The 21,960-nt window shown below is 35.2% G+C and overlaps 1 protein-coding gene across 1 annotated transcript in view; it reads left to right on the top strand.

Moving 5' to 3' along the window:
• Positions 1-20,660, top strand: part of Dok (docking protein homolog) — a 30,574-nt gene extending 9,914 nt beyond the window's left edge. Inside the window, exons 2-4 of the mRNA XM_081766295.1 lie at positions 4,534-4,716; positions 13,256-13,409; positions 17,263-20,660. Coding sequence (XP_081622421.1) covers positions 4,534-4,716; positions 13,256-13,409; positions 17,263-18,569 — 1,644 coding nt within the window. The 3' untranslated portion in view covers positions 18,570-20,660. The remainder of the gene's footprint in view (positions 1-4,533; positions 4,717-13,255; positions 13,410-17,262) is intronic.
• The last annotated feature ends 1,300 nt before the right edge of the window (positions 20,661-21,960 follow it).

The following is a 21,960-nucleotide window of genomic DNA, read 5'->3' as shown; positions in this document are numbered from 1 at the left end:
TTCCAATTGCTTGGTATATGGTATGAGCATGCAAGTGGTACCATTTGAAAGCCGGTTCCATTCTGAAGAGAATGAGGTATGAACCATGATCCTAGGATAAATAGTGACGATGCAGTAGCTGCTTGACTGAAAGTCTAAAAAATACCCCAAAAACCCATAATCCGGAAAGGGTTAATAAAGGAAGTTTCATATGTACTAATTTAAAACCTGATTTAAAAAAATTGTTATTATTATTATTCATCGCTGTGAAATTGGTATACAAAACTATGAATTGGTGTGCAAATTTAAATGTTTATCAAACAGCAAAGTCTAAAATATGCTTTTATATATACATATTAACAGTTCTGCAACCGTTTACTCATATACAAAATTCATAACTATTATGTTTTAGTATATATATATATATATATTTAAAAAAAAAAGATAGAGAAATAACTACAAAGAATGAGAAATGGAAAATCTGGCAACAAGAAGACTATCACTTCATAGACTTCCGTACGACCAGCCATAAACAAGCTCCAATAGTGAGTTTGGTGACTTGTTTCACCGCCTATGGTGTGTCAGCATCGGATAGTAACTGTACATGAGGATAGTGAACAAAGTATACTTGTTAACAGTGCGAAGGAATGAAAAATGCAGTTTTTTACGTAGTCCTAATAGTCTGTGGGAAATTGAGGACCATAGTTCCAGAATTTCAGAATCGTGATCATTCTTGAGGCCATCCAATATTGCTTAGAGCGTTAAAAAAAAAAAAAAAAAAAAAAAAAAAAAAAAAAAAAAAAAAAAAAACCTTAGTATGTAAGCAATGCACCACTTTTAAATTTCTAACTGAAGTTCATGAAAATTTAGAGCTAATAAAGACATATACAGTCAAGATTACTACACATTAAGGATGAAAAATGCATCCTTGTACTTTTTATTTCTCGCTTTACGTAATGCACATTATCGCTATGAGGCTGAACAATTTCCGTGCAGCTTCTTTTATTTTTTAATTAAAGCTGAAAATCTGTTCTAAGTGATTGCGAAATAAAACTAGTGTTTGTTTCTAATACTTTTCTTAATAATTCTCGTTAATCCGGACGGGCGAATGCACCGGCTTTACGTGTTGTCTGGTAAAGAGCTGCTGCCATTGATGCGAGTAAGGTATTGGCATTCTATTTCCTCGATGCAATCACATAGATCTTAAGTAATCACTAAGTAGATGTTTCGTTGGCATGGAAATGTGTGGGGGCCCAGAGAAGGGGGATAACCAAAAACAGAATCATTCAGTTTCGAAATTTTATAATGATAGTTTTTCTGCTTTCCGAAATATATAATCAAAGTGGATATAATTTTAAAATTGAAATGTTATTCCAAATTTATAGTCCAGTATCATATGAATAACGTAGAAATGAAGGGTAACTTGTATGAAAATTAGAGAGCCACTACCAAATTATTCTTAGTATTTGCTATTATTTTCCAGTTTTTCCAGTGGGAAGACGTACTTTCACGAGCACACAACTTAGAAATAGAAACGGTAGAACCAAGATCTATTACAGGTCAAAACACATTTTCACAATTACGTTGATAAATATTTATGTTAGTTACCGTATTCTTCATGAATTTTACAGCGAAATAAATAAATAAATAAATAAACTTTTAAGTACGTTACATTATAAAATAGTAATGACAGAAGTACCCAAAATTCCTTGTGAATGAAAACAATTTCTTATTTCAGCATATGACAGTGATAGTAATTATATTTCACGGTTTGAAACTAGAAACACTTCCTAATGCGGTTGAGCAAAATGCAGCCTGTACTGTTCCTCCTTGTTTGAGAAATAATATGATCTGCCAATACCTTTGGTACAGGGTGATCACATAGAACAGATAATATTAGATATCGGAACATGACACACATAATCTTTTTCTTCACAATGTCACTAAAAAGAATAGAGCAGGTTCAAAAGGGTGCATAAGCTTCACTTAAACATCATTTTCCTCTTGATCTTTAGATAATGCTAATCCAAAATACCAATGGTTATCGTAATACATCATAATTAGTGTTGATGTCAACGGTGCTTATTAGAGTTGTTTTTCAGCAGTAAAATGAAAAATGGAACAAAAGTATGGATCCAGCATTGATTCGCTATGTTCTAATTGAGGTTTAGCCTAAAGGAGAGGAGAGATGATATACTCCAAAAAGTGTTTTTGCACCAGAGAAACGGTTTTGTAGCTTTTTGCATGTATCTATGAGAATTTATTTTCTCAGCAACTGAAATTTATGTGCTCAATGTGACAAATACAGAAGGTAAAAACTTTTTCTCCTGTATTTAAAAAAATCAGTAGAACATCTTTGAAGACTTTCCTTAGTCAGCAGACAAGATTAATTGTTTCACAAATAGCACTACATGGGGATTTATCATGACTTATAAAAAAAAAATGTACTTAAGGAAAAATCCTTATAATGGGAACACAAACTAATAAAAGTTTTTACAATTCTTGTGCTGCACAGCGCATGCATCACTAAAGTAATTTATATCTATGACATTTGGAAGCTGCTCTTTTATAAATCAAGTTAGTGCTTTTTGAGTCTCATAAGCAAATGTGACATCATGTACCGACTTATCTATACCACACACAAATTGGAAATAGCCTAGTCAGGTTTGCAGATCTAAGATCTGTATATCCTGGTGATGAGTGTAGGATATAGGAATCACTAGACACTGCCCTTGAGCTTCGTCTTAAATTATACAGGAATAATTTTCACGTAACGATAAGTCCACAAGAACGATAGCTGTCACTGGCTACACAATTTTCTATCTGTCCTTTAAGAAATGTGATTGTGCTTCGGGAATAAATGAATGTGGCAAGCTTTTCAAGTTTCTGCCATATTTGGTCAATCAAAATTGTCACATGGTCGTCTAGTGTGACAGTACTTTTCACCAATTCTGTTCTGTTCTGTCGGTTGATACCCATTGATAATACGTTACTTCTTCCCAGGATCAAAATCATCGAATTTTGCAAGCAGAAGCTGCCTCAGATTTTCGTTGGAGGACACTCGGAACAATATCTTAGCATGCAGTCCTGACTGTCCACAGAATAAACTAGATGACGGATCAAGTCTTGATATATATTTTCTATATGACGTGCATGGAGTAGAAAAATAACATTCTGATGCACACAGGCAGACGGAATGTATCCTAGAAAAACCTGCTAATACACACCATTTAGACATCCTAGTTTTCACCCATTCTTATCCCCATCCTCATTGCTGATGAGAGTTGACTTAAACGGTATTAGGAGTGTTACTGTTCACGTCAACGACCCCGAGAACTATGGTTTCAACACTAATGTTGGTCGTTTTCTATTATTTTTACCTGATGCACCTCCCCCTTAGGGGTTCTAATGGAGGTTATACTTGGACTTAGCAGCACCAGGCGTGCCACTACTCATTTCCGCGATCCCGAAAACTATGTATTCTACACTATTATTGGTCATTTTTGATTATTTTTACATGTTGGCTCCCCTAGGGCTGATAGGGTGTCTTACCCCCCACAATATTTCTTTCGAGACTGTAAATCATACGTGTACCAAGTTTGGTTGAAATTGCTCTAGCCGCTTCAGAGTTATCCTGGAATATACACATATATGCATCCCTTTTATATATAGAGAGAGATTTCGGAAAGGAGGGAGAAAAAATGATTGTGAAATATCGATAATGAATTATTCTGTTTCTGGTTATCCACCTTCTCTGGGCCCTCACATACTTGAACACCAACGAAACGTATATTTAGTGATTACTTGAGACCTGGTGACTGCGTCGAGACAAAGATGTGAAAGTACTTTGCCCTCATCAATGGAAATACCACTTTGTGGACAACGTGCAAAGTTTGTGCGTCGGCCCGTCCGGGCTAAACGAGAATTTTTAACCGAACACACAGACACACATACACACAAAAAATACTAATTTACAGTCTTTTAGAACATACTTTCAACTTCAATTTAAGAAAAGAAGCGGCAAGGAAATTGTTCTGCCTCATAGTGATAATACGCATTACGTAAAATGAGATATTTACCCCCCAAAAAACTTTATTTTAAAGTACAACGGTGCGTTTTTCATCCGTGATGTGCAGTAATCTTTATTGTATATATATATATATAATTAGATCTGTAGCTTTTATGAACTTCAGTTAGAAATTTAAAAGTGATACATTACTTACATACTGAGCTATGATTTCTTGTATTACCCTCTATGCAATATTGGAGGGCCTCGAGAATGACTATGAGATACCTGCAATTTTGAAACGTTGGCCTCCTATTTCTCATAAATTACTAGGATTGCGGAAGAGAAATTTTACAGGTCTTAATTCCTTGCCATTGTTAACACGTACAAGAAGTTCCATTGAAATATGAATTGATCGGTGACGTGACGTGGATGATTTGATGTGGAATGAGTCAGTTGCCTTAGTTATTCTCTACATTTAATTATTGTTTTGAAAGAAATACATATTTTCATCAAATTAACTCATAACTGCTTTTTAATTTACGTAGAAGTCTTGGCATAAGAAGTTTTGTCAGCTGTTCAAAACGAGCAAACATGGCATCCAAAGGCTCGAGATATTCGATTGCGAGGACGATTTTCGGAAGAAGCAAGCAGCCATTCGTATTATAACACTGGAGAACTGTGTTAAAATTACGTCCGACGCGCAGAAACATCAACCATTTGTATTCGTAGTAAGTAATATTTCCTGTATTCTTGAAACGTTTAAGAACATTTGTACATAATATACATTTTTATTACTAGGTGTGAATGTTTTTAAATGATATGTATATGTGTTTGGAGTTTAACGTGTCTTATCAGCGCCAAATAAAAATGAAATCTGTGCATGCGTTTTAACGTGAAAACTCTTAATGGGGGCTTTGTTACATTTTTTTTTCCCATGATAGGTCCATCTGCATAGAATTTATGTGCTCTAACCACCTATTTATTACAGGAAGTAATGTAAGCAAGTTTTATCCAGGTCGCAGTAGAGATGCAAGAGCTAAATATTTGTACATTAGGTATAAGTCATGTGAATCGAGGGTTATAAAGAATGTATTCTGTGTTAACAGTTTTTCCTTAGTGGAATTATGTATTATAAAATGTAGGGTTGTTGAATTGAGCTGTAATCAGTTTTCGATTTACCAAACAGTGTGGAAATATGATATAGTTGTGCATCATATATGTTTCAAAGTCGTTACAGTTCAGTGTAGCCTGTTGCACTATGAGTTGTTAAGAAAGGAAGGAATCCGTAGATATAAGTATGTTGTTGGTTGCAATAATAGTATCTTGATAATCTGGTTAAATGACATATAGGTTTATTCTTCTACTGATACTTCACTCCCTTGGATGTCCGAATTATCTTACGAAGTATTTTACTTCCAAATGCTATTAAATAGTCAAGCAAAAGGAATCCGACAGTCCAGATCAGGATATGCAGTAATCCGGATAATTGGAGAAATCATTAACCAAAGGTTGTGACAAAAAAATAAATAAAAATAAAAAATAAAATAAAATAAATAAATAAATAAAATAAAAAAATCACTTCTGTTTAATAGAAAGACAGGTCTAATGTATAATATTGAATTTACTAACCTTCTTTAATGTTCATGTAGAGGTAATATTATTTCGATATTTTGAGTGCTTTAATCGGGCATCCCTCATCAGGACAAACAGTAGCTTAAGGTGTTTTTTTTTCTTTCTTTCTTCAATAGGCTCTTCACATTCTAAGTTGTAAAAGCAGAATGGAAAGTATAAAAGATATATGAAAAGTTTTTCAGTACGAAGTAGTAAATTTGTGACCCGAGTTACAATGGAGGCATCCATTTTTTTTCATCAATCCTCAAAATTATAAATCTATACATACACACATACGTTTAGTGTACTAAACTACTCACAGACCTTGTTAATTTTATTTGCATTACAGATTTTTTCACCAATTTGATTCTTCTATGAATATATTTACAACGTTGTTCTCACCACTTGCCAGAAGTCATTTAAATCGACGTACATTCAGTGTAGCCATACTAAAATGTTATTCATATTGGTGCATTCAACCACACCACAATGTTATCTGTATTAGTACATTCAGTGATTATTGTGTAGAAAAATTACCCTCTGACAAATAAGTAATGTAATAAAGAATTCTTTGCTTATATATTACTTTATTATTATTATTATTATGATGATGAGATTAGTAATGTTATCCCATTCTCTATCTAAATTTCCGTTGTCAGTGTTTAGTCCTGGACTTTTTGTCCTAATGTAATATGTCTCAAACACATTTCTTTCAAATTAAAATGACACGGTGCAAAATACGTATATCCCTTACTGTGTGTTTGGTCGTTTGAAGATGCTTAGGTAATTCAAAGAGGCTTCTTTGTCATCTTGGTACTCTCTCAAACTTTCTTTCAACCGAGTGCTAACATTCCTTTTGGTCATTGTCATATATGTATCCTCACATGAGCAAGAAATTTGATAAATTCCGCTTAATACGATTTTCTGCACAAAGTAACTTTTATATTGACTGAAGGACCTTATGTGAAACGTATATAGGAATGACAAAAAGGAATATTCTTATTAGGGTGAAAGGACGCTTAAGAAACTCACGATAAAGGAGCCATTTCTGGATTATCTAAGCATCTTTAGTTGACCAAACGTACAGCGTAGGGTATCCGTGTTTTGCAGCGTATTCTTCTTTAATCCAATGAAATGTGTTATCATTACTGATTTCGTTAAAAGAACTTTACAAAATTATAACCAAAGAATTCTGTATTACATTATTTATTTAACAAAAGATACAATAATCATAGTTTGGAAAAATAATGAAAAATATATCGGATTAAATTTAAAAATTAAAGTAAGGAAAAATAATTGATTCAATTAAAAATTGATGTCGGAAAAAATAACGAGTAAAATTAAAATTTAAAAAGTAACGAATAAAATCAAAAAGTAACGAGTAAAATCAAAATTATCTTTAATTAATTAAATTTAAAATTAAATTGATAGTTTTCACGATTATGCAATGATCGATTGGATTGGTTTGTAGCGTCTTTCAGCACCGAGGCTGAGAGACGTGGACCTACAGTTTAACGTGAGATCCGAATCACATGGGCTTCCGCTGGGAATTTAACCTGGACCTCCCACGCTGAAAATAGGTGTACTAACCATATAGTTACGAAGAAGCTGTTATGTAATGAGAATTGTCTTCTGTTGTAAAAGAATATAAAATATAATGTGTGGGAAATTAATCGATTATTATGAAAAGTTAACTATTTTCAAACGAAACTGATAACAAAAATAAAATATCATAAAGTTGTGAAAAATAATGGAAATCATATATTTTTAGCATAATTTTTTTTTGTATTTGTTAGTTCTGTGTGGAACACAATTTTTAGAATATTTGTGTATGGGTGATTCCACGAAAAAGGGAAATTTTCTGTCACGGGCATTTCTTCAAACTACTACTAGAAAGAATCACCTCATTTTTATTTTGTTTGGTAGTAACCGTCACAAAGTAGGTATGCCATGTATAACAGTTTGCAAATATAACACGAAACATACGTAAAAAATAATTATTACTCAATTTCTCAACACCGTGGGCTGTCACAGACTACAGATGATTTTTAATCAATAAATTACAACTGAAGTCGCAAATCAAACACCATTAAATGTAAGAGAACACTTGAATGTTTCGGTTTTGGGGAAAGTAAACCTTTATAACGATTATTTTCGAAAGCTTGACTATGCTTCGTTTCTCTCACCTCTATTTCGTCTCAACTCCATGGCATGAGAAAAAATTATCATTGCTCTCAACAGATAGCATGGTCGTCCACATTGGCAACACCCACAAGAAGACAAGGCAGACATGTTTGACTGAAGAACAGAAAATGTTGTGTGCATGTGTTAAAAGCTATAGGAAAAATATTTTTGTGTGTGGAAAGCAGGTGCGTATATTAATTGATACTCAACACCATGGTATTTATTACTGAATGTATTTGTATGGTATATACTTTCTTTCCCTTGAGGAACCTACGCCTTAACGTAGAAAATTCGTACACAATTACTCACATGTACTGGTTAAAAAGTGGGCCGGTAAAGATAAATTATATTCGATTTTCTCAACTCCATGTCCATCTGAAAACTAAGGAATCCACGATGTTGAGACAAGTTCACGGAGTTGATAATCCTATACTGTTGTTATGCTCATGCTCTTCCAAATATGTGTTCTTTCAATATATTGATAGAAATAAAGCTCGTTTATGGTCTAGTGACTAGTATGCTCGCCTTTCGTGCATGGTTCTGGGTTTGTTTCCCGGTGGAAGCTCAAAAATTAATGGTGTTTACTTCGCACAGTGAGGCAATTGAAAAACTCATTTGAGTAGAAATGTACTGAAACCTGATCGCGCAGACCATCGCAACTGTCGTAGGAGCCGACACGCTGACCTCGTAGGCCAGCTAGTGGGTCCTAGACCATTTAAGGAGTGTTTCGCGTAAGTTCAGATTTGGGGCTGTCAGGTAGCCGGAGGTAAAACTTCAGTCAAGTCAAGATGGATGGTATCTGTTTTTAACCTATTGAAGTCTCAATCTTATGATCAACTAATTGTTTTCTTTTTAGGGATTGTCGAAGAGTCAGAGGGCAATATACGGACAGTCAATTTTATGACGCGGATCGGGAGGAATTTCTCCTGGCCTACTAAACCTGACGTTTAAAAAGCGTTGGCAGTTGTCATTCCGTGTAGACTAGAACAGCCCTTCCCTGTTTCCTCAAGACATTTCCTTCATTGGAGTGGAAAATGAGGGCTACTTAACAAAGAACATCGAATTATCCCAAGAAAACAGAAATGATGTGTGCCTTACACTGTCATTTAGTGTGCATTATACAGGGCGTTTCAAAACAATACCGACAACGTTTGGGAGGTGATTCCTAACACCAAGATAAGATAAAAAGTATAGACCAATCTGGGTGCACAAATGCTTCCTTTCGCAGTTATAGGCTGCCGAAAACATGAAAAAAAAAATGAATTTTAAAGGTCCATAGCATAAAACTATGGGACCTACCGTAGTCGGGTCAGACTTCACTTAGGAATTAGTATGTGCGCTATCCAAATATCCATGTTTCAGAATCTTGCGGTACTTCCACAACATCTTTTATAGAAGTAGTTGGTGAGTACTTCAGATTATACGCCCGTAGCCAAACTCCCTCTATAAAAATTGCTTCGTGAGTACCTCAGGATTCTGAACCATATTTTTGAATAGTGCACATATTAGTTCCTACGTGAAATGGTGACCAGACTTCGGCAGGTCTCATAGTTTTGGAGCTATGGACCTTTAAAGTTCATTTTTTTTTTTTTCATGTTTTCGGCAGCCTATAACTCCGAAAGGAAGCATTTGTGCACCCAGTTGTGTATACTTTTCGTCTTATCTTGGTGTCAGGAATCAGCTCCCAAACGATGTGTGTATTGTTTTGAAACACCTTGTATATATACCAAATATACAAATACACTTACCAAATGTTGAAAAAGTATTGCACTTTCGACGTGTAGACTTGATCACACAGAGAAGACAGACGGTTTACATAAGCTCAGAAAACAAATGAAGTAGACAATAGACAGGTTTAGTGACTACTTCATCTGTTTCGTAAGCTTATGTGAAAAGTTTGTCCCCTCTATATGATAGTCAGCATATTGAAAGCACAATAATTTTTCAATATTCGATAAGTGTATGTGTATTTCTTTTTTTCTTATGTACGTCACATATTCATATATACACTCAATTTCATATATACATATATACATATACATATATACATATATACACACATATACATATATGTGAGTATATATATATATATATATATATATATATATATATATATATATATATACACTCAATTTTGGAATGTTCATTATATATATTTTCATATATTTGCAGTATTTTCTGGAGTATTTTTGTATAACAAATTACGTGTCATCTAGTTTGTTAGAATTTTATTCAACATAAGGAGAATAATTCTAACTTACAAAAACTATTGGAAAATTATTCCAATTTTTATGTAAATTATAAGCGAATCGCAAGAAGTTACGGTTGCATGCGTACAAAATTCTATTCGTACAGTAAGTGAAACCGGAAGACAAAGCACGGAGACGTGGATTTGCTATGAAAATGCTTCAGAGAATCGATGCCGATGATCATTTTTTTCATTTCGTATCTTCTTTCCTGATTAAGCTATCTGTCTTATCAGCGAGTGTGTTAATAGGCAGAACTGTCGCGTATGGGAATCTGAACAACCACATGCATACACGAGCACACCCAAGGTCAACGTCTGGTATAGTCTGTCAAAGAACCAAATCATGGGATCTTTTTTCTTCACCGGAGCTCCCTCGTGACTATATGGTTAGCATACGCGCCTTTGACACGGCAGAGCCGGATTCGATTCCCGGTGGGAGCTTATGTTGATCGTATCCAAACTCAAATCAAACCAAAACTTTTTCTTCAGTGAACAAGTAGCCACTGGAAATTGGAATCTAGACATGTTGGAATTGTTTTCGCACAAATCGAGTCCAGGGAAACACCTACATAATATAACAGTGTCTGAACAAAAACTTACACACGAAGATAGTTTGGTATCCCGGTGGCTTGTGTATGATGCTGTTTCTGCTCGTGGAGGCACTCCATATGTAAATATTTCCAGAAGGATGATTTAAGTTGTGGGAAACTCATTAGGAAGAACTGGTCTTCTCCTTAACAATATTTTCTGTACTAACTGTAATTCGAATATTAAAAACAAAAGTATGATGAACCCTTTGAGTACAGATTTGGTTGTAGGGGATGAGTGAAGGCTAGCATACACACACGCAAAAAGTAGGTGCAGATTACGACTGACAATCTGGAAGTAATGCCGTCCAGAAAATACTCTTCTTTCTTTGTTTCGAATTTAAGTCACTAGTTTCTGTAGATTCTTTCTATTAGAATAGTGAAGAAAACGTTACATTTTCAGCTGTTAAATATCACAGTATAGCATACAATCGTGTGTGAAACTCGTCTTTTTTCAGTTCACCGTATTATACTGGACACTGGAAATACTGGAAATTTCCATGTTAACTCCAGTAGATACCTGTTGTTAAAAGTTGCAACTTTTCATTGTAGGATTCAGACAATTCAGCAGCTAAATTGATGTTTATAAATTTCTGGCAAGTGGCATGAGCTTCGTTTGGTTCATTTTCTTCTGAAGATGGAATGTTTACTTTGAAAAGTTGGGTTAGTTAAAATTTGGCGTACTCATCCGTAGCTGCAGTAATTTCGCTGTGCTATGTATTATGCTTTCTTAGTGCATACAGCGTACAGCTTGACTTCACTGACCATGATTTCTTAGCAGGATTTCTTAGCAACCTCTATAACTGACTGATTCAGGAAATGTAATTCTTCTGCAGATACAAAATCATCATCCACACCAGGGGAGATTTCTTGTTCAGTTTGTGTCGTTGTCGATATGCTGTCAAAGCATTTAGAATACAGGAAGTCATCACTAAAAACATCTTGATTTTGAAATAGTCGTAAAATGAGCACTATTATTCTCCACCTGAAGGGAGTAGTTTTTTGGTAGTCTTATATTGCCACTCTTTTATGGGTATGCAGAAAATCAGTACACTTCATTCTCCTGTGGCTCCAGTGAGAAGACATTTCGAACTCATTCCTTTCCGCAAAATACCCTAAAACTCAGCACAATCCTCATGAAGGATTTAACTTTAAAAATGGTGCAATCAAGACATTAGCCCCAGAAGTTAAAATATGAACATTGTTTATAAAAATCTGTTATAAACTCAAAGTGGAAGTCCTCCTTTCAGGGAATGTATGGTAGTACTGTGTGGTATTGATAAAAAAAAAAAAAAAAAAAAAAAAAATCTGAATTTTCAAAAATAAACAAATAAGTATTTTAAAAAATGATTGAAGGCACGGAAACTTCGAAAACTTGGATAATATTTCCAAACAGAGGATATTATTTGAATCATTAAATCATTATCTTTCAAGTAGAACAAAAAGCAAACAAAATATCTTGAACTCTTCCAGATATACATCATTTTATAATTTTAATGACAGTCACACGTGAGTAATGGCGCCAAGTGCCATCTTTGGCGGCCTGTATCTCAGGCCAAGAATATTTTAGGACTGAAAATAAAAATGGGATTCTTACTGTGCCCTGAATTTTAACATCTGAAAACTATCAAAGTAACCCCCTGCCTGAATTGATATAGATTGTGCTATATTTAGCAGGAGTAGCCAACCTTTTTAGGTTTGAGGACTACTTTTCATTCCAGAAATCAATGGCAGTCTATTTATTTTAATAAAGGACCAGGGTGTCCTATTATAATGAGCCCAAGGGACATAACCATGTGTACTACTAAGGTAGAGAGCCGCAGCAAAAAATTAATTGATGCTTTTTTTCATTTCCTTCTCCCACTATTTCCCTTCTCCCACTCCCCAAAACAAAAGCGCATATTCAGGAATCTTACATATTTACCACCTTAACGTAACAAACTGTGTGCCCTCACAAAAAATGAAATTCTACAATCCGAAATTAAGCTTTGTAAATAATGTGTAAAAAATGTTTTGTTCAAAGAGACACGGTTGCCAACTTTTATGCATTTCCTATTTATTTATTTATTTATTAATTTATGAAATGAAGGAGACTTGGTTACAACCTTCCGGCTATTATAATGAATAAAGAATACTTAGATTTAAAACATTTCACTACACAGAATAACTATAAAATAGTTGAAGAGTGTAGAGGTCTTTATTTAAAGCTGAGTTTATTTTTACCTAAAGCTGTAAAAAGTCAGCTATGAGCTATGTACTGGTTATATCTAATAGGATTGACCATTGGAATTCCTTGGATTGAGATGGATAGTGCAAGAACTGACCACCGCGGATTACTTCTTACGAGTCGCCGCTCAACAGGTTGGCCACTCCTGATCTGCAGGACATTAACGAGTTAATTAAATTTATGTCTGGATCATGGAAGTTCGATATCTTGTGTATTGTGGTTACTATGTAATAATTATTACAAGAAATTACTCTCGACTTTTTTCAAATTCAGTGTGATAATATGATTGCACAAGGCTTCTATTTATGTGAGGTTTTGGGCGTTTAAAGTTATTTGTTACCGTAAACTGTGTTTTCTTTTTTTTTCTTCTTCTTCTGTAAATTATTGTTATATTGTTTATTTTGTTTCAGATCGTTACAAAGACTGGTATACATCACTTCGCAACTTTCTCCAATGCAGAATTAGCAGATTGGATTTCTGCTTTTCAGACTGTAGCATTTGGAGACAACACGTCTAAGGAAACAATTGAAGAGGACAATGAATTGTATTGCTCTTCCGGTGAAGGTACGATTCTTTAAGTTTTCGTTTTACAAGAGTTCATTGCATTATGCTGTGGCAATTCATTTTAACGAAGTGACCGAAATGTACCTTTACGAATTCGAAGCCTGGTCGCATCTTGGAGTTTATAATAGATGATAATTGTTGATGTCCACATTATCATTCAGTTGTTCTCAGTGTTCTTTGTCTATTCTTATTTGTCATCCGTCTCTAATCTGAAGTGTTTAGTCGAGGTACGATAAACCTAATTCCTCCTTTGTTTGTCTTGACGTGATCTTTGTATACTATGTGTCAGAAGGAACATGTTTTTCACTTTTCACATATGCAAGTGGTAACAAGCATATAAGTAATTAAATTCAAGATAACTGTGAAAAAATAAACCTATAAAATTTAAAACGTCTACATAATAGTGTTTCCAAATTGTTTATCTCAGAGAAGTTAACTTTCTTCAGATAAGTAAATAAACACATCCATTCAATATATTTTTCTTCGTGGTATCTCCGCAGATTCTTGTAGTTTCTTCGTAGTTAAATCTTTCATTTTTCTTGACTCGTAGTGACAGAAGATACGCAGTATGTGTACAGAAGGAACGTTTTTTAGAAAGAATGAATTATTTTCCTTCGTTTTTTTAATATGATATATAGAACATATGAGAAAAAAATTATTCTCTCAATCTTCATCTATTATTTCTTGTACTTCAATAGAAAACTGGACATGACAGAAGGAGTCATTACATACTTAGTCTTGTTGCAGTAACTGGGGCTTTTCAGCTGCTCCACTATTGATAAAACTGCATATTTTATTGCATGAAAACCAGTTTCTCCTAAGCTCACCACCATTATTAGCTGAGAATTTAAAATTACAATTCCAATATCTGCGTTCTTTCATGCTTTATTTTGGTTGATTTTTACATTACATGCAGTAAAAATTGTGAAGAAGTTGGCTCGGACTTATTTTCTACTGTAATTCAAGTAGAAGATGCAATTCTTCAATAGAGGGCGCGGTAACTCAGTGGTAGAGCGCTCACTTCTGGTGCATGGGGTCCCGGGTTCAAACCCTGCTCCCGCCAAGTGAACTTTGTGGTGGACAAACATCGTGTTCGTGGATTTCCTCGGGGTTACTTATAACTTAAACTTTAACACCTTGTGCTAGTTTCCATTTATATATATACTAGTTGAAATGCTCGTTCTTCGGACGGGGAAAATAGGTTTGTGAAAGGTATTTGAACCGTCTTCGTTCCCTCCCCCTGTAGGATACAAGTATCAATGGAAGTGTAATAATAGAAATCCATAATGTTACCCTTTCTCCCATCCACCCTCACTCCTTCTTACTCTTCATGCGGATGATGACGGAACTTGAACTTAAACGAGGGTCGCGGTGGCTCAGTGGTGCTTGGGTCCCTGGTTCGATCCCAGCCCACACCAAGTCAACTTTGTAGTGAACAAACACGGTGTGCGTGGGTTTTCTTGTGGTTCTCCCGTTTCCTCCCACTATTCATTCCAACATTCAATTCATTTCTCATCATCACCGTTTCCTTTAGCCTAGCGTGGGACGTAAAACTGAAAGATTTCATTTCATTTTTTGAACATAAACGGCATCGGGAGTTTCTTTATTCATCTCAGTGACTCTGAAAATTGTGGATTGGACGCTAGTATTGGTCACATTCAATTATGTTTATCATCCACTTTCCACAGAGTACCCTTCAGCCCTATGCTAATGAGGGATGAATTTGGACTTAAATGACATTGGAACTGTCACTATTCATTTCAGCGACCCCCGCGGTGGCTCAGTGGTAGAGCGTTCACTTCTGGTGCTTAGGGTCCCGGGTTCGATCCCAGCCCCCGCCAAGTGAACTTTGTGGTGGACAAACACCGTGTGCGTGGGTTTTCTCGGGGTTCTCCCGTTTCCTCTCACTTTCTTCATTCCACCATTTCATTCATTACTCATTATCACCGTCTCCTTTAGCCTAACCGGCATAACCGTGGGACGTAAAACTTAAAGATTTCATTTCATTTCATTTCAGCGACCCAGAAAATTGTGAATTCGACACTAATGTCTGTCGTTGGTGCGGACACTCGATCGAAAAAGTGTAAGAGCTTTTACAGGCCAGCGATCCTGAGTGAAAATTTTCCGGGTTTTCCCCATTCACCCCAGGGAAATGCCGGGATGGTTCCTAACATAGGTCCCAAACCGCTTCCTTCCTTCCCCAATCTTTCTTCCTTTCCTTTCCTTGGATAGTGTGATCACCGAGTGACGTCATCCTTCATACATGACGGGCTAACATGGCCGCCTGTAGATGCGGAAAGCCCAAAAATCTAATTCCTAATCCTAATCGTAATGTCAGTCGTTTTCGACTAAATTGTTACATGCTATTCCTTCTCCTCCCCTAGGGGTAGTAGGTGTCTTACCTCCACAGCACTCGACCGAGAGTGTCAGTATTCATCTCGGCACTAATATCAATCTTTTTAAGATTATTTGTTCATGTCACCGCCTTCCTTCCCATTTGTAGGGATAGGGATGGTTGTCTTACCCCCACAGTCTTTTAATATTTCCAGATTGTAAGTCGTATGTACCAAGTTTGATAAGTTGCATTAGGTGTTCCAGAATTATGCATGCATATCATCAGTAATATAAAATGCCTCCTTTTCTCTCCTTAAAACGAACATTTTCAAAAACGTTGGGACATGCGTCTATTTATTTTTAATGTGGAGTCTATACCGAATTCCATGTTTCTAAGTTGAGAGGTTCGTAAAATACTCAGTTTTCCGCATAAATTATGATCCCGATCTCCTCTCTTATGATATGCATTTTAATCAATGAAACATGATAAATATTCAGTTTGAGGGAGATGATAACTATATTCAAAGAATCATTTCAATGGTTCAACCATTTTCCCCTGATTTAATTATCACCAAAATTACCTTCATTTTTATACAATTACTTACATGTTGTGTATTTTTTCCATTTATACTTTTCTTATTGTAGACAATCATTGCGTAATTCTTGTAGCTACTGTTATTTATTTAATTTCAATATGCAAGCATTTATATTTAATTTCAGTATGCATTTTATCTTATGCCTTGTTGGCTGGTGCTACCTATTTGAAAATATTATAATATATTTATTTATTTATTTATTTATTTATTTATTTTTGACTTGAAATCTGTTAACTTATCTTAATGCATCTTGACATTAAATTATCGGAATTTTTGATAGTAACTGCTGTCTTCATCGGCGGTATTATTTAAAACTAGTTGCAAATCAATTCACATCTAAATTTTCGATTAGTATCTGTGATTCACCCTTTATCGTGCAAAAAATTTAGGGTGGGGTTTATTGTGATGTATTGTATATACTTATAATTCTTAGAGTGCGTCTATCCCTTCTTCACGGATTTCATACGTTTTTGTAGCATTAAGGAGATAACCGTATACTACGCATTTACGTACCGGTAGAGTTATTGGAGTAAGAGTTGATTTGTAGTTGATGTTTTAAATAATACTCTATGAAGATAGACGTTAGTATTGAAAATTCTGATAATTTAATATTAAGACTATTATAAAGTAAGTTACAATTAATATTTAATCATGTGTCAGTTCGTTTCAGTAAATGATTACTTTAAATCTAATTCTCAACGAATTGTGAATTTAAAATATCGAAGCTGGTCATTATTGCACATTTTCTCTTTCAGTAAGTTTTAGTCGAGATGGGCAGGCATCGAAGAAAACTTATTGTACTGTAAAACGACTAATAAAATTTATAAATGTTCAACACCTAAACATAACTTTTAATGAAATGTATTCTTCCTTGAGTTAAAAGAGGATTTTGTTCACTTGAGCGAAATTTCGTTTGATTTTAGGGATATTTATTGTGAAGGTGGTGCCTACGGAAGCTTCAGCAAGATGCGGCCTGGAAGGAGAATATACGTTGATCGTCTCTGCATCTTCCATACAGCTCAGAAATAGTGATCAACTAATACTGTATATGTGGCCATACAAGTACATCCGTAGGTATGGTTACCGAGATGGAAAATTCACCTTTGAAGCTGGGAGGAAATGCGATACAGGAGAAGGAGTATTTCAGTTTGAGCACGATCATCAACAAGAAATCTTCCGATGCGTCTCTTCCAAAATGAAAAATATGAAGAAAGTGTTGAATACACCCCCGTCTCCTGGTATCATCTGTGGAGAGAACCAGTTTCATGCTGCTTGTAATATGGAAGCCAGATCCCGAAGTCCTTTACCCCCCTCCCCATCCACCACCACTATTTCTCCTTTTGATCTTGATCATCATGGCTTTGTGAAACCTTTAGCTTTCTCTAGTAAAGAAAGTCCATTTGTTAGTAATACCACTTTATATGCTGCCAAAATAAAGCCACTGAAACCACCGCGAAAATCACTTGAAGGAAAGAAATTACCAGATACTCCTGTTCCACTAAGTGTATATAAAAAACACACGGTGGATAACATTTCTCCATTCACTCCAGATATTACTACTGATGGCGGAAATACTTTAGAGAAAAATAACGTGTTTTTTCCATCTACCGCACAGGAATCATCGCCGTATGACTGTGTTGAAATACGACGAGATGCCTGGAAAACAATGGGAGTGAGCGAATTAACACATACGGAAAATATTCCAAGCGATTCCGAGGATGATAAAAGTATTGTTAAAACTAGTAGTAGTGGCACTGGAGATGATAGCTGTTCAAAGTCACAGAGTTCCAAAATTATCGTTCAACAGTCGCTTGTAAAACAGGATACCACTGAGAATTATGATAAATTGCAGCACCTTGGTACGTCTTCCTCGAAATTGGAACCGAAGCATGGTTACAAGAAAGTTCCTTTGCAACATTCCAAGTTAGAGTCGCCACCTTTCTCTTCTGGTAATAGTGGAATCGTTTCTCAGCTCATCAAGTCTTTCGATAAAGAGAAAGGCAGTGCGGTTAATGAGGAGGATGTACCAGCGTGGAACGAGTATGAAGTGATAGGAAAAATCGAAGCGTGTAGACTCGCAGATGATTCTCATTACGGTTATGGAATGATTCGGAAGAAAACCACTGAAGGTGCTAAGGATAATCAGAACAATGGACCAGATCATAAGGTGTACAATGATACTGAATATGCCATTGTTAACAAGCCAAAGAAAACTAGTCCCAGTAATTAAGGACTGTGATTGATTGAGTGTCATATTGGGTAAGTAGTTATTTTCTTCCTTTTAATAAGGGCTGTGATATAAATGTGTACTGATTTTTCGTTCTCAAGGAACAGTCCCAGGTGGATTTCGAGTTACATAAAGATTTTAATATGTAATTTTTTGAATTTTCGTCTTTTATGTATACATGTTTTATATAGAGTGCTAGAAAAGTCATTCGTTACATTTTTATGTAGTTATGCGTGTGTTTACGTATCATAATCGTTACATGTATGGATCATGTTATACGTTTCGAACAATATTGACTTTTATTTTGGAAATAAAAACCTATATTGTAATAACTTGAAAGAAAATACTGCACCTCTTGCCTTTGATGAGATATTGGAGTCCCCGGTGGAATTCATACTTAGTAACAAAATGTAAGCAGAGAATCGAATTATTACTGCTACTGTTCTAAATTACTTTGAATTTTAATATTTTACGTGCAAAATGTAAAGTATCATAGATTGAAAATCAAAAATATTTAGAAGTTTTTACTTTTGTTATTCTCTATGTATATGTATATATTTTTAAGAAGCTCAAAGAAAGTGTCTTTACTGTGTATTGGTACGTTGTTTGATCTGTTTTATTGTATGTTATTATATATGCTTTGCATCACTTTATGACGTGCTTTGATTTTACGATTCCATATTTAAAGGATTTAAAGAAAAAAAGTCTTAACAATTCAACTACATATCAAAAACCCGTCCACAGGTTAAAAAAATAATGTGTTATTAATTAGGCACAACTCGTGACGCTTTGTAGCGATATTGCTATAGTATGATACGGTATCGTAGTGTTTTAGTGTATCTTTAAATACTTAGCAGTCCTTAATGTACTTCCGTGACAGTATGAATTGCATTGCGGTATATAAAACGTCTAGCTTTGTTATTGTTTAATTTTGTTTGTCACACACATTCTTTTTTTTTATGTGTTATATTTTCTTTCATTCTTGTTAATCACTCAATGGACTTAGTTTTCCCCATGTAATTTTTAAGATTTATTTCTTTACTCAGTAAAGTTGGCAAATATTTTACAAAAATAAGAACAAATCACGAATTTTATACCTTTCATGGATATACAGCATTTCCATTATTATTATTATTATTATTATTACCGGTATTAATGAAAATATGCTTTTAGAATTTTCCAGTTGTAATATATATATATAGTCTATCCAGTGCGAAAAGTGACTAATGATAAATAAAAGACAATATAATAAGTTACAATACCGTGTATTTAAAAATGCATTTCGTTAATACATGCATTGAAGGTGTAGAACTTGGTAAAGCAGTCTTAGTACTCATGCTTCGGAATTCCCTCCAAAATCGCGGTCGAAGCGTTTCTGGAATGTTGTCGAAACGTATTCCTTTCAACGCAAATTTTAGTTTCGGAAATAGCCAGATCTATTATGTAATCAAATCTAGAGAACTGAGAATATGAGGGCTGTTTGACCTCCATGATCCCTTTTTGCGCACAAACTGGCATACTATCCTGCTCTGGTGTACGAGTACATTGTCGTGCAACAGAGACCATAAGCCTTGTTGAATGCAAGTCGGACTCTGTAAATTCTGGCCAACAGACGTTGCAAAACACTACATAATTCTCGACGTTCATAGTGCGACCCTCTGAAGTGAATTCCTTGTGGATGATGACTTTCAAATCGAAGAAAATAGTGAACAGAGTTTTGATTCGGCTCTTTTACATGCACACTTTCTTCGGTTTCAGAGAGCCTTGCCCTTTCATTCCGAGTTCTGACGGTTTGTGAGTTGTTCGTACCGAAAGCACGTGTTTCCGCACCTGTTACAATGATTGACATAATCCTGGATCCATTCAGTTGCTTGTTTCACTGTACAATATTTTTGTTGTTCATAGAGTGTATGACATAAACTTGTCGTCTGTCCAAATTTTCGATTAGAATGAGATGTAGAATGGATTTTGGAATTCCATTGAGATCCTCGATGAGACTTACAGATGTACAAGGATCTTTGGGTACAGTCTCCGTTACTGTTAAACGTTTGCGTCAATTTGCACAATCACTGGTGGTCCTGGTCGTGGATCACCTTCGGTGCTCCCACGATCATCACGAAATCTTGAATACCTGTTAAACACGTTCTTATGGCTCAATACCTCTCTGCCGTACCCAATTTGAAAGAGAATTTAATGTTGGCACATTGCTTTCCTTTCCGACCGACGTTCAACAGGTACTGTCACAAGATCCGTATGCATCGACCGTCGCTGCTAGCGTTTTGCAACTTTGATGAAAGATAGTCAAAATGTATCGCTACCTAGTACATAAACTTCTCCATAGATAGTTGGTGGTTCCGTGGCACAAAAAAAAAAGTCACTTTTCGCACGGGACAGACTGTGTATATATAAATATATATGTGGTCGTGTTCTAATAAAATTAAAATGAAAATACTTGTTCTTTGAAGATGTACTAAAGATTTTTGTAGTACTTACAAGTAAGAGTATCTTGTAATTGTTTCTCCTTATATTCAGTGCTGCATTGTGACGCACTCAGCGAAGTGAAGCCAATGACAAACAAGCCTAAAATTGTGTATCAGTAAATTCTACTCACCTAACCGTTGTGTCCCATAACATTGCCTTATGTGACCAACATTAGAGGATTAGTGATGGGATATTGTGTCCGGGCCGATCAACAGTTTTTTTTTTTTTTCTCCGTGTTAGTTCCAGTATGTTCTGTTTCGAAAGATGTAAACTTAGAGCCCATATAGTCATTGAGATCTCACAAACATCACATTACTGTTACTTATTATTTTGTCTTTAATCGTCTTAACAGAATGAATGATTTATATGCATGCTGAAATGGCTTCCTCTTTTGTGTGTTAGAGGCAACATAGGATAAACTTCTATTCGAAACAGTTCACACTGAACTGTTCTTAAGTAACAGCTGATTACTGACACTGAATTACTGAGCTGATTACATTACTGACACGATTTGCATACAATTGGTATGCGTCGTATTGAGATCTTACGTTTAATTTAATCATAATTTTCAAAAATACTAATGTACTGAATACCACTGAAATTTCTGTGGAGTCGTCTGATTTCGAAGTTTCGAAAAGTAGTGGACTAACATGATTTTCTTCACCGAGAAAAACAGCTCTTCCGTTTTCTCGTCCAATCTTCATTAGCCTAAAGAATAAATTCAGAGCTTAAAACGAAAATTCACAACCATTCAAATTAATGGAGTATCAGAAGTACAGAACAGATAGCGTACAGAACAGAGATAGAAATAATATTACAACGAACGGAAAGTAGCGAGAAATCCTCACTTTAATCGCTGCACATTATTGAATTTAACGCACCCACATGTATGTCTAACGCATACATATTTTGG

Source organism: Thermobia domestica, chromosome 1 (genome assembly GCF_964235325.1).
Source record: "Thermobia domestica chromosome 1, izTheDome1.hap1.1, whole genome shotgun sequence".
Classification (NCBI taxonomy): domain Eukaryota; kingdom Metazoa; phylum Arthropoda; class Insecta; order Zygentoma; family Lepismatidae; genus Thermobia; species Thermobia domestica.
The sequence above is the reverse complement of the archived record's forward strand: the minus strand, read 5'-3'. Positions and strand labels throughout refer to the sequence as shown.